At 40.8% G+C, this 14896-nt stretch overlaps 1 protein-coding gene across 2 annotated transcripts in view; it reads left to right on the top strand.

Annotated features, from left to right (window-relative positions):
• atrn (attractin) overlaps positions 1 to 14896 on the top strand; it is a gene marked incomplete at both ends in the record, with an annotated part of 118626 nt that overhangs the window by 65054 nt on the left and 38676 nt on the right. For both annotated transcript variants that reach the window (XM_083910059.1, XM_083910060.1), the window contains one exon: positions 9782 to 9860. In XM_083910059.1, coding sequence (XP_083766185.1) covers positions 9782 to 9860 — 79 coding nt within the window. The remainder of the gene's footprint in view (positions 1 to 9781; positions 9861 to 14896) is intronic.

The following is a 14896-nucleotide window of genomic DNA, read 5'->3' on the forward strand; positions in this document are numbered from 1 at the left end:
TTAATTGGTGCCAGAAGCTTCAATAGAGGAGTTCACTCACTCCATCTCCCGTTTTTTACTCTTTGCCTTCCATCACTTACAATCCATCTTTGTATCTGACCTCATTGTCCGGTCATCAGCGAGGAACCAGGGAGAGGAGCCGCTTATATCTTCCCCCTGATAGGTTCACGAGGAGCTGAAAGCTGCTCTGCGTCTGATTTAATAATAAATGAGTCCGATCCGCGGGCCTGACTGTGTGCGTCCACTCTCTCTGCTCCACCTCCTCCTCCTCCTCTTCCTCACCTGTAATAAGTGACTCTTGCCCATAACGGCACTGATGGGGAGTCCTATGGGAGACTTTCCCCCTCCTCCAATCCACTCCCTGACTTTTCGCCTGCAGCTTCTGCTTTCATGTCCTCCTGAGACGAGTTTAGACCGCAAATGCAAATGGTTACACACAAAAAAAATGAGCAGCAGTGTTGGTCTTTTTGCAGCCCTGTTACAGGATTTGTAAATAATGACTTAAAATACAGGGAGAAACATTTATGCATTGTTTTTTTTCTCAGAATGAATAGTGAGTTTGCTCATTTACTCACCCGTTTACAATCCAGCCACATTATTCTTAATTTGTTCACTTTTTCACACTTAAACACGTTAAATTTTAACGGGCAACAGTCCAAGTTTCCTCACAAAGTACCGTGTTTTTTGGGCCATAACAGTTTTCCCTCTTAAAAAACTCAAAAATATACAGTTTTTTTATACAAGTCGACATGCGTGCATTTTTCACAGCTGCAGTGGCCAATTATCTTATTGATTTCCAGGTTGTATTTTATCGATTTTAATCCCAAAATAGGACATTGACTGATGTGATTCTGTGAAAGCGATATTTGGTTTGAGTAAACATTTCTGTTTTAACCAGGCACATTCTTTTTGAGCTTTTTGTGTCCCGCTGAAAACATGCCAAATACGATTTAGCTTCTTTTTTCAAACTTATCAAACATAAAAGAGAATCTTGTCACCACCCCCCTCCCCCACCACCCCACTCCCAATTTCCTTTTGTGAGACGACTTGAGTAAGAAAGAGCCTACAGAAACGAGTCAATTCTTTGATATGTTCAGCCTTGCTTTTGTTGCAGGTGTCCCGTCATTCACGGGCGCTGCTGGGTTTATTAACAACAGAAATAGACTTCAGAGGAGTTGCTTGTTAGTGTGTGATTCAGCTGACAAAGTTATCATCTACAGTGAAGATGAAATGGCATTTTGCTGGCGAGCGACTTTAATTTCCCCCACCGCCGCCATGAAAGCGTGTGACAGGCACAGAGCTGGATTAGTATTCAGTCGGCTGTGGACAACAAAGCCGGTCGCTCGGTGTTTGCCCTGCGGCTGTTGTTTTGCTGTTGGGTGAGCTCACCTCTCTGGCCACAGCGACTCGTAGATATAATACACTTTCATCTTCACTCGGCCTCTTCTGTCATTCATAAATATGACCTGCTCATGAAAAGTTGGACTCGTATATAAAGCTTTTTATTTTTTTAAAGACAAAACAGGGAGCAAATCATAAAATAACAATGTAACAAGCAAAAGGTATCGTTCAAAAAGGAGTAGGATGAAGCACATGCTTATCTGGTCGTACCTCTATTCTGTTATTGTCCTAATTAAATCAGGTCTCTGAAGTTTTTCTTACAAAACAAACTAGACAGTGCTGGATAATACTGTACCTTATATTATACTATACTGTACATATGTACTATTCACTCAAACCCCCCCCCCCCCCTTCCTCTTACTATTCTATAATAGTTCTGCTTCCCTCGAGTTCATTATCCAAACCTTAAAACCACTGTAAACAGCTATCCATCTATTGTCTACCGCCTAATCCTATCCGTCATAAAAACTTGGTCAGACAGTCGTTTTTTTCTCTTCATTGTGTCTTTCGACGACAGTTTCTTTTTTGCCGGTTTTTCATGCCAGGCTAGTGTTCCACTAACGGACAGTAGGGGGCAGTGGAGACAGTGCTCAATCTCCCCTCCAAAAATGACATTTAACATTTAACCATCACAATGACTGTTGAATTAGGCAATTATCCTGAATAGTTCTGCTTTAAAAATCAAAGTTAAAAAAGGGGCAGCCTAGAAGTGCCTCAGATCACCTGAAGGGGCTGTCTCCTTTAAACCATTTTGATTACCTTGCAAATATCTCTGAAGAAGAAAAGTAATACATGATGTCCAGTAACATACACTATGTATTGTCTTTTTAGTTAAATTATTATAGTAAAACAAACTAAATCAATTATAAAATCACATATTTTAGTCTATTAATCGTATTGTATGGGGGAAATTATGTTAACCCTTACTGGCTGTCAGACTATAGCAGTATATCCATCCAAGTGGCTCGATCCACTGCTTTTAAGGCTCCTCAGTTGAGATTTAAACCACTAGGGGTCTCTGTAAGTTTTCCCAACCACGTCCTTCATGCTGTTTTTTAGTGTCTTATGGCATCTCCTCCACTGCAGAGGGACGAACAGTTGGTAGTGACAGCGTGGCAGTAAAGTAAGCAGGCACAGACCACAAGCCAATGTAAACATTGCAGGTTTGAAGTCCTTCAATAAAAAAAATGCTTTTGCGAGGCAGGAAATGCATCCAGCGTGTTTGTTTGGCCTTGAGGATACACACAGTGTGATCTGGCGAGGAACTCTGAGTCGAGACAAAGCACTGCTTTTTTTGTTTTCAGTGAAACCTCCACAGGGCATCCGAAATGTAAAAAGAACCTCAGGGAGAACGTCTTTATGGAGCCTGCATCTACTTCTCGGGTTATGAAGAAAAATACTTGCCATTAAAGATGAAATCGACTGTCACAAAAGTCCCATCTCGAGAAAGAAGTCTTACCTCTTTGTCCTTGTTTTTGTTTTATTCATATGCTGACGATGACTGTTGCATCTGATCAGATTTGTCTTTAAGTCAACAACAACATTTCCCTTAACTTTGAAGTCTGTGCTGCTCCACCATCTGGCACACCCGCGTAGATTTGTAGCATAGATGAACTGCATTTTCTTTCTCTCTAAAAACACAAACTCATGAACTAAAAACTAATTTCAGGTTCATATTATTGGCTTCCATTGCATGGCTTTTAGAAAAAGTAACCTGCTTCAACATTCTCCGGTTTCCTCCCACAGTCCAAAAACCCTGCAGAGGTTAATTAGACAACTCTAGATCGACCGCAGCGTTGGCCCCTGCGATGGATTGGCAACCCGTCGACCCTCACATGGACGATAAAGCGGTAGACAATGAATTACTGAGTTAAAGCCACTTTTATGCCTTTTATAAATTAGTCATCTTAAGGTCTCCAGAGTTCCCTCAGATTGGGTTCAAACGTAGAATTGTTTAATCATGAGTTGATTATCAGTTATGATCGACGTTATGTAAATTCCTTGTTGTATAATCTCAGGAAAAAAAGACTTTAACGTGTTGAAGGAAACACGTTTTAATTCAAGTTCTCCCCCTAATGTGACAAACACAGGATTTTCTCAGGTACGTCGTTAAAACTTTTCTTTGAGCGAAACTGATTAATTTCACCCGATGTTGTGTGAACGAAAACACTTTAATTATGGCGAGGAAATTGCTCAACGCCTGTTTTAATTGATGCGATAAGCACATTGTAAAAAAGAAAATGAATAAAACATGTTCTAAAAGGGGGGGGTGAGATAAATCTTGGTCTCTTTGGAAGAGCAGTCGTTTGTTTCAATATGAATACGATCGCTCGTTTGTATCTGTTTTGCCTTCAGACTGCAGACGATGAATTAGTCATGACGACGATTCATGACAAGATGTGGACTAGGGAGGGAAGGAGAACATGTACTTGCAAGCTTGTTTACAAAGGCTCTTTTTTGGGAGTTTGGGAAATGCTTCATCCAGAAAAAAAATGTCAACAGTGTTCAGTGTCTGGTAGATCCTCTCGCGCCAATGAGCATTTCGACTTCCTGCATACAGTGTCATTCAACCCACTGTGAGGTGACCCACTGCCGTTTTGAAGTCTCGTCTTTTGCAGTTTTGTTTTTTCCCAGGGCCATTTTATTCTTCTTCGATTTTTTACGACTAACAACCCAGCTGATAGCCATGCTTTAACATCAGCTGTCAATCACACCATAGCTACACCCCTACAGCATACCCTGCTTCATCTCGGGGAGCAATGGGGGATTAGATGCTTTGGGTTTGAACCAGCAACCATTATAAAGTAAGTGAAAAACCAGTAGAGCTGCCCCCTGTTGGCCATTCAAGAGAAAAACGGGTTTCAGACACGCCCACGTTGGCCTCACTTTTCAGATCCAGAGACAATGTAATATTACTCAGGGAAAGACAAAGCTTCTCCATAATTTTTTTTCCAGAGAAATCTATGAAGGCAAAAGCAGAAACCTTTCCAAAAAGTTCTGTCTTCACCTGGAGCTGCTTCACAAATTTTGGACTCTGAAAAGTCCACTTTGCTCTCTCTCCTCATTGGGAACAATTAAAAAAAAGTCCCCAGCTCTTGTTATAAAACACAATATAACCACTGGCCTTGAGGCCTTTTTAAAATAAATGCAACCCGACTTTGGATGTTACATCAGGGCACTCTTGATCGCCTTGTTAGCCGCTCCTATTCCCAATTTAAAAATAGCAGAGGGTGTTCAATTACAGGGTGGACTCAAATGGAGATGGATCTCCTCCTCGTAGATAGTGATGGCTGCTGTTGCCCCGCAGGCTCCATGAAGTTACATGAATCTCCACAGTGAACTAAGTAGCAGGAACTTGTGTGGACAAATGTGTGGAATGCAAACGGCGCAATAAGTTCAGTCTCCATTGGGAGTAAAAGTTTTATTGGCTTAATTATTGGAGATTCTTCACTTAGTGTGGTTGGATTTAACAGCTGAGCGGTGAAACAACCTCTGAATATCTACTTTAATGTTGTAACATACACTAAATTCATAGTTACAGCGATTCCAAAACTTTCTGACTACTCAACCTCAATAAACAACTTAAATAATAAAAATACTACTAGTTTTACCGTTAGTTGGACTACTGTTTTATTTGTTTCACTTTCTCTTTAACACCTAAGCCTCAAAATATATTTGCTTATTTTAACCATAAATAAAAAAAAACATTTTGCCCATTTTTCCAGAATAACCTTCATCTGGCAGTTATTTACAATTGCAAAAACTGCATGTTGAAATAGTTTTTTAACAATATGAAATGAAGAAAAACTAAAGGTTTTATTTAAAAAAAAAAAACACTGTAGTTATAAATGAACACCAAATTGTGTGTGTTAAAGATTCAAATGTAAAGTCACGTTTGTTTGAGTATTTGTCCCAGTGTCCAAAAACAGGCCAAAATATTGAAACTATGTACAGCCGTTTTTCCAACTCTCACACAAAACTATTTTAATTCAATCATTTGAATTCATATGTTGCTGCACTGTTTGTCTTCGTATTTTATATTGTGTTTATTCTTTATTTAGCCAGGAAGGTCAGTCCACATGCACAGAAGAATTAAACAGTTTTTTCCACCTACCTGTTTCAGTGCAGGGAATAGTAAACGACAAAAAATACAGTAAATACACTGTAAAAAACTGTCCACGAATCTGCTTTAAAATGTTCAAAACAGCTGCATTTGAAGCGTGCTATTCCTCCTATTGTGTTTACATACAGTATATTTGTGTATTGAACTTGGAAGTGGTGTTGTTTGTGAATTATCACCCAGCCTGGAGGTGGAGTGTGATTGTTGCAGGTGTTTACAGTGAAGCAGCAACAGCTGCTGCTGCTCGTGGATTTTTAATCGCTGTGTCTGTTTGTGTGAGAGAGAGAGAGAGATCTCGGTGGTGGTGTGGGAGGGAAGAGCTGAAGCCTGACTGACTTGGCCGACTTCCCACGTGGGGAAGGTTGGGATGAAATGAAATGAAGCGCGCCGCTCTGTCCGCTTCCATCTGCGTCTTCCGCTCCTCGTCCTTTGAGTCCGTCTCTCCTCCGGTCCTCCAGATCTCCGTCAGCTGTTTGTCGTCCGCTCTCGTCCGTCGCTCAGACTTAAGCCTGTACCGTCCAATTTCCTGTGCGTCTTTATCTCTGTCCTCCACCGTTACTGTCCACATCTGTTATAAAACTACTTCTCTTTTTTTTTTTTACGTTGCTTGCAGTTTGTTTGTATTCACCTAAACATGTTTTGCACCTGAGGTTTGCCTCTTCATACGAGGGTGGGCTGAGATGTTCATAGGCTGATGTGGATGCATTAATTTCAACTGTGATACTAACGGCATGGATTTGATGAGTACCATAGACATTTTATGAATATTTATGGACAAAATTTGGCACAGTGGTGTCACCCTACATCTGCAGAAAAATGGGTTAGCCCCCAAGGCCCTTCATGCTGACATGGTTGCTACTTTATGGGATGATGCTCCAGGTTTAACAGCTGTGCAATAGTTGGCAGGTTTTTGAAGACCCGAGGTTCTGCGCATCCCAAGAAAACATTGACATGGTGAGGATGTTTGACTGGTAATCAGATAGCATCTCCCAGGCAACAATCAGGAACTTTCTGGCCAACGAGCTTGTTGCAAGCCGCAGGAGAACTTGGCCATTTCCTCACCCAGGATGAGGTCCACCACCTCGAGTTAGAGACAAAAAGCGCAGTCCGAGCAATGGAAATATCTGATGTTGAGGACCTTTTTTTGACTGACTATCAGGATGAGAGATTCTGTACCAAGAGAATCTAAAGTGCTACAACACCAATGGAATAATATGTAGACCTCAGCAGTGACTATGTGGAAAAATAAACCACATATGGTCGAATTCAAACCTTGCACCATGGTTTGCCTATGGACTTTCAGCCCTACCCTTGTAGCACGTCAGTGTTCTGCAATCCAAAATATGATGTTGGGATTATTTTCATGTTCGATAAATAATAATAATAATAATAATAATATCAATAATATTTATGGAGGCTAAAATTCTCCCAAAAGCAGTTTAAGGCCATATCTTCTTCAGTCATTGTTCGAAAGCTTAGAAATCACACTTTCAGAATCTGTAAATAACTCAAAATGTCCCTCTGCCTACTTGTTGCCGGTTTTGCCATGGCTGGTCATTTATGTTGAGTATTATCACGACGAATCAATGAGTTGTTTGCTCCATAGAATAGCAGGAAATGTGTCACCAAACCTTGAAATAATGATCTCAAACGTCTTCTTTTGTACTTAATATAAACACCTAAGCGGCTGAGAAACCAACTAATTGGTTATCAAAAAAGTTAATGATTAATTTAGCATTCGATCTCACATGCAACGTGTCACGCGACAGCATCGATCCGTCACCTCTGCTCCTCCACTTACACAGATATCGATCTCGCTCTGTGACCACAGCCTCACTTCTGCCATAAAATCAAAACTGTCCCTCTGTTTTCATGCTGTTTTATACAGAACAGCGAGGTGAAATAAGGTTGTAAAAATTCACATTTTACCCGACTTTAAACAACATTTATCGTCTTCTTTTTCTTTGGCCCCTCTTCTGTCTCCCTCTTTTGTTTTTCCTCCCCTAACCCGTCGAGTGGGGGGGAGATGCTGATATCGCTGATATCTTTTCACGTGAGGTCGTTCATCAGCGCCGCGTCGCTCTTTAAGCAGTAAGCGGGAAGCCAGATCAATAAGACGGCTGGACGGATGGCTCTCTTAAGAGTCCTCTTCAGCCTGAAGCGATAAGGGATTTTTCTTCTTTTTTTTTTGAATGGATGGCGCTTTAAAAAGTCACACAGGACAGGTGTGGGAGCGATGAGCGACGATCAAAATGTATCGCGGGGCCATTATTAAGTCGGGCAAAGGTGTTCAAATTGAAAAAGGGGTAAAAGTTTTTGCAGTAATAATATCTTCTGCATCAACTTTGCAGTTTTCTCACCTGACTTCAAAGCTGTTAAAGAGGACAAACACTTGAAACACTGCAGGAGAATTAAAGCAAATTCTGTCTCCTTGTGGTTTAATTGTTCACAGAAATGCATCACACACCCATCTCACCACCCGCCACTCAAATCAGAATAGGTAACGACAAACTGTGTGAAGGGCCGAGCAGTAGGTATGTCCAGTAGGTCTGCACACTTGCTGCACCCTGTTTGCACAAACCTGTTAAATGTGGGGTTTTTATGCAGGTGTTTATGTTTCCAAAGGGTAACAAAAAATGTTTGGGCAGCCTTCCATTGGGCTACAGTGAGCAAAGTGGTCCGGCTTCTAAGGCATGGAGCTAAACACGCCATCGTTGGTCGAGTTGCTTTGTTGCGTCTCTATTCGTTTTGAACTAATAACTGAACAATACAGAATTTAATACACATTTTTTTGCCTTTTATGTTTAAACATTATCTTTCTCCTTTTAACTGTTATAGCAGCTGAATGTCTTTAATCTCATAAACGTCACCATTTAACCATTACACACTGTGGCTATGAGCTAAGGACACAACATCCTCCTCGCTCTGTTCTTGCGTTCTCTCGAAGATGCGGGAGTTGAACTGGTCTTCGGCACAGAATCTCACATGTCCTATAGATCTCCTTCCTATTGAGAGAGTTGAGAAAACAACCTCAGCTTTAAATCAAGATTTTATGTGTATTTGTTTTAAATAACATGCATCTAATGAATTTCTTTATTAATTTACCATGCCTTTCAAACTTTTATCATATTATATTATTATATTATCTAGTGTTGCAACTAACGATTCTTTTCGTAATCAATGAATCTGTCGATTATTTTCTCGATTAATCCATTAGTTGACGATTAATTTAGTAATGGATTAATTGTTTCAACTCTATTATTATAATTGTATTAGTGGCTACATGATGCCTAAATTTGATATTGTGTATTTTCTCAAATTTTGACTTTGAGCTGTTTTGTGTTCGCTCATCAGAATTGATGTGAACTACTAAATGTGCACATTTCTCGTTCTTTACAGTTGATGGGTTTTTTTTTGTCAGGGGGGGAAAACTCTTTTAATTGATGTATGGATCATTGGTCCTGAGACTTTTTTACCTTATCAGCAGCAGCCACTTGCCAACACTGATGTTAGCCGAAATACAGAGAACCAGGGCCAGACAGATAGAGGAAGGCGGGCGGGAAAATCAGCTGCAGGCGTTAACAGTCGAGATGGATGTGTTGATGCTGATGTATTTGTATGCACACATTTATTCACAGAATCACACATTGTCTTTATTTTTATTATTTTTGTTGTCTTCTACACAACTTCCAAAGTGTGAAAGCAGGAAGGGGAAGTGCAGTGAACCACAAAAACACACACACACAAACAACCTCTCCAAGACATGTCACCCCCTCGAGGCAATACTTCGTCGAGCGCAATAGAACATTTGTGGTTTGATATCGTGATATATTTTATTTGCCCAAATGTGGAAAACACTGGGAAATAAGGAGCAGGGAAAACACAAAAAAAAAACACAACAGACCCCACAGAGCGACAAAAATTGTATCCAGCAGGAGGAAGAGAAGAATAACTCGAGACGACAAACACGACAGAGCCAAGTAAACTCATTACATTTAAATCACGCTAAGTCGATATACAGAAGAATCCAGCGGCTGATTTTTGTGTTCTAACATCCAACGGAGCCATCTTTTTCGGAAGTGACAACAGAAAGAAAAAAAGAGCGAAAACAACCACAGCCAGATTTCTGTTTCGGGCATTGGACGAAGGAGGTTTAGTTACCCTTTAAAGCAGAGTTTCAACCACAGTTGAATCTCGGCTCCCAGTTTTCCTCTTGCTCGATTTGCTCTGTTTGACTCCTCTCTTTGTCTGTCCACACAGTTGCTTCCTGTCCCTGCTCCTGGTGGCCGCCGTGGTGTGGAAGATCAAACAGAGCTGCTGGGCGTCACGGCGACGAGAGGTAAGTTCGGGGGACAGAAAGAGCTTCCCAACAAATATTGATCTCTTGCTCCTCGCGTAGCTTCTGGCTATATTTATTTTGTTGTGAAAGCTCGATGTTGCTGCACAGTGTAGCTCCAGTTTGCAGCTGGAAATATAAAGATTATACACATTTTCATATCATCCAACACACAGAATGACATGCTTGGAGATGGAAGCAATTGTTTCTTTCTCTACAAGCTCATTGATAAATATAATTTCAGTTACAAACTTCAGCTATTTACAATATGGTCAAAAAAAGTAGCTCAACTCCCCTTTAGTAGTAGTTTTTTCCCCTTGAAATTTTAAGGTCTTAAATAATCCTTTTCCCTATTATAATAATAATAATAATAATAAAAAAGAATCTATTGGATTCAGTATGTATTCTACTATATTAAAAACTTTAGTTTATTTTCAGCTTAATTACCAACCTACTGCGGTATTTCCCTCATACACATACATGTAAGACACCATTTAACATGGGCGTCTTTAAGATTTTATACAGCTAAAAGCATCATGGTTGACAGCACAGTGGGAGTTTTCACGTGTTGCATTTAAGTGAACTTAAGTTACAAACTTCATCTATTTACAATATATGATCAAAAATTTGTTTGTTGTCTTAATTTTAAAATCTTAAATAAGCCTTTGATCCTATTAAAAAAATTAAGTATCTGTTGGATTCATCATGTATTAAAAACTTTATTTTAATACATACATACATTATTTTCATCTTAATTACCAATCTACTGCGGTATTTCCCTTATAGACATGTAAGACATCATTTAAAATAGGTGTCTTTAAGATTTTATACAGTTAAAAGCATCATAATTGAAGTTAAGTAGCAATTAAGTAAAGGCATTTGAAAAGTGCAAATAATAAGAGAAAATAATGGTTAGTTGCAGCCCAAGTGACATCAATAGCATGTAATAATTGCGTGGGACGTCATGTTTACGTGCCGCGACACCGAAATCCAGGCACCGTTTACCAGTTTGCTCTGTTAGCTGCATTAGCTCGTTTAGCGCCGTTAGCGCGCCTACAGTGGAACTGGAGCAGTCTGTTAAACGAAAAGAGCAGCGCTACAAATAACCAGCGTACCTGTGTACTGCGTATGTGTGCCCTTAACCGCTGTTAACGTATCGGTGGATCAAGAAAAAAAACTGATGCAGTGTAATTTTTAAGATACAGTGATGTAAATCTTGCTTTTTCTAAAATACACGTCGACAGTGCTGACAGGTAGGACACGGGACACATCCTGACAAAGCTCTAGCGTGATTGGTTTATGCCTCCTAAGACGACAGCAGCCACAATAGATTTCCTCAGTTTATGACTTTGTTTTCATTGTCCTTGTCCAAGTTACTATGATGGCTTTTTAGTTATTTGGTCCAGGGCCAGTTTGTGTGTTTTTTCAATAATTAAAATAGGCGTTGTGATTTTTCAGCTTCTTTAAATGTGAATATATTAACTGTGAAAAAGAAGTTTGAGTTTTGAGTGGGTTTTTTTTTTTTACATTGTTTCGTCGTAAGGGGCCCACGGTTGGTGTAGTGGTTAGCACTCTTGCCTTTGCAGCAAGAAGACCCGGGTTCCTGGGTTCGAGCCCCGTTTGGAACAACTTCGGAACAAGGGCCTTTCTGCAAGGAGTTTGCATGTTCTCCCCGTGTGTGCGTGGGTTTTCTCCGGGTTCTCCGGCTTCCTCCCACAGGCCAAAAACATGCGATATGGGGATTAGGTGAATTGGTCACTCTAAATTGACCGTAGGTGTGAGTGTGTGAGTGAATGGTTGTTTGTCTCTATATGTGGCCCTGCGATGGACTGGCGAACTGTCCAGGGTGTACCCCGCCTATCGCCCAATGTCTGCTGAGATAGGCACAGCACCCCCCGTGACCCTCTGGTGGAGGAAAAGCGGTAGATAATGGATGGATGGATGGATGTTTCGTCGTATTTTCCTGAAGAGTTTGGACAAACATTGAGACGAGTGGCTGAAAAAGGTGTTTGTTCATGTGGGTGTATGTTTTTTTTCTTGCATCTGAGAGGAACGCATGGCTAATGTTGTGTTTAATATGAACTTAAGGTTGGTGTTTTTCCACACTCGCTGAACAAACTCGAGTGCCTTTTGTGAGGCGGTTACCTCGACTCTGACCTCTCGCTGCCTCTTCACACCTTCCCCTCCTTCACCTGCTCCCACTCGGGCGTCTCTCAACCACGACGGTCTCAGCGGTTCCCCACTACACGCCGACCTTTTAAACAAAATTAGTACTGGACCTTTTGTTAAGAGGATTGAGGGCCACAGAAAAGTGTTTGGTCCAATAATTTACTCAAAAACAATGGGGGAAAAAAGCTTTTTGATGACATGGTTTCCTAAAATTCTGTGCTACTATATTACTGTATTATACTATATTTTAAACCGATTCCCAAATATACACTACTGTCCAAAAGTTTGGGGTCACATAGAAATGTCCTTATTTTTGAAGGAAAAGCATTTTTTTTAAATGAATATATCATTAAATTAATCAGAAATACACTCTATACATTAGTATAATTTTAATGTGGTAAACGACTATTCTAGCTGCAAACGTCTGTTTTTTAATGGAATATGTACATAGGTGTATAGAGGCCCATTTCTCTCCAGTGTTCTAATGGTGCATTGTGTTTGCTAATCGTGTTAGAAGGCTATTGGATGATTAGAAAACCCTTGAAAACCCTTGTGCAATGATGACTGAAAACAGTTTTGACGAAAGCAAAGATTTTATTTCTAAACTTGTCAATGTCTTGACAATATTTTCTACGCACGGAAGTGCCTGTGATGGCAATGTCATTTTTGTCGAAGTGAAGTGCGTCATCTTGTCATCTTCAAACAGCAGGAGGCAAGACTTAATGAAGTGCCTTTTTTCCGTGATGGTTTCTCATATTTCTTTTCTCTGACGTGGTGGCTGCACTTAAGTCCCTGTCTAATGATGCTCTTCATGCCTTTGTCCTTCATCATGGTGGACACAACTCGTCCTCGTGGAGTCTGTTGCCAGACAAAACATGATTCACAACAGCACCAAATTACCATCAGTGTCACCGTAAAAAAAAAAAAAATGCTGCGTACGTTTATTCTCCACGTAACCATGAATCAATAAAAATATTACAGATATACAGGAAGATCAATCTGTGAACCCACAGAGACGTGAATTGATTCCTGACTGGAGGAGAGAAAGTGGAGGCTGTGGAGGGGAAGCAGATACATTAGTTATGAAGTGAGCAACTTGCTATCGTGGATGTCAGGTTGAATTAGGGAAGTGACGACCTCAGAAATACTCGGCAGTAAGTGTTTGGCCTCTAAACACACACACACACACACAGTCAGAAAATCAGTCAGTGCTCTGTGAAATATTATGTTTGGATGTAATATTTTTCCGAGCTTGTTCACGACTGTCAGAGTTTCACTTTACTTGATGTACAGTCCAAGGTAAGGTTTGGTTTTTAGCAGAACTTTAATGAACGTGTGAAATAATCACCCAAACTTTTTGCTGAAATACAGCCAGGAAACTATGTCACCCAGCTTTTACAGTACAGCTTAAAGTGAGACCTCCTCTTGAACACTGGAGTCTTGAACCTTGACTGACACCATAATTGACATCATTGTTGAAACCTATCCTACTTTTTTAATATTGAAAAGTCTGCTGTGAAAGACACGCTCAATCGTCACCTGCGTCTAACGAGCTTGCTCGTATACACTGTACGACCAAACGCATTGAAAATGTCACAGATGACAGATTTTTGACGGACATAAAACCGTAGTTTTTCGTCTAAAGAGAACATAATTTACAAAATTGCTTAGCTGGCTTTTGATATGTAAATTTGTGGCCACTCAGTGCTACGGGGTGTTTCACCTTTGTCCTTTCTGTCTGTCTGTCTGTCTGTCTGTCTGTCTATCTGTCTATCTGTCTTAAGCCCACATTATACTTCTCCGACTGCGTAATGCGTTATCCGACTGTGTAACCACAGAGACCCCGCGAGCCTTCATAGTTCTCCATTGTGGTGCCGGATACGCACTGCAATTTCCCACCCGAACAGTAGGGGTCGCTACGCAAGGTTGTTGCAATGGCGTCTGAGATAGAAATACTGTTGTTGTTGTTGTAGCAGAATAACATTGAAACAGTGGCCGGAACGCAGTTTTAAGATAATTTGAGGTGAGAAATTAGCCATTCAGAGTCTAAACATGTTTATAGTTTGTCGCTGTTGGCGGTGATCAGCTCCGCCTCTGTGGACGCTTGGTACGCACTGTGGCCGGCACAGAGCAGCGTTAGCTCGGCCTGTCCTGAGAACCAATCACAGCCCTCGCGGCCTCAGTTGTCCCTTGACGGAGTGGCGGAGACGACGCAGAGGCTCTCCGATAGGCTCTCCGTCGACGCAGAGGGCTCTGTGTAACCTACGTAGAGCACTTTATGCAGGATTATAAATTGGGCTTTAGAGTCTAATTCAGGTTCTGTCGACATGAAGTTGCTAACAGAAGGACAAACTTCCTTTTCAGAGGTAATACATTTTACTTTAATAGGAAGATCAATAATAGACAAACATTTTTCCAAACAGAAATACATTGGTGTGAAGTGCCTTTAAATTACATTGCGTGTGAAAAGTGACTTTTCCATTCTATGCTCCGCCCCCCAAAAGCAAATCAGACCATCTTTGTAGATCATTTTGTGGATAAAAATAAAGAATTCTGTGCAAAATGTACAGTTGCGAGTGCTACGAGCAAAAGCCGCTATATCAGGAAAGACAATATCAGGAAAGTGGTTTGTGCTTTGTTCCAACTCTAATTAACGTCACGCAGAAACAAACACAGTTGCAGATCTGCCTTCACAAACACACGTAACACATATACATCCACCGTGTTAACACAGTGTGACGCGTCATTTCAGGCGAACACAAACCTAATGATGTTTTTTCCCCACGAGGTCAACGCTGACTCGTTACGGCCGCCTGCTTCCTTGACACAGGGAACTGCGGTGCACGTTTTCCCCGTCAGCTTTCATTCCC

Source organism: Microchirus variegatus (assembly GCF_963457635.1).
Source record: "Microchirus variegatus genome assembly, chromosome: 2".
Lineage (NCBI taxonomy): Eukaryota > Metazoa > Chordata > Actinopteri > Pleuronectiformes > Soleidae > Microchirus > Microchirus variegatus.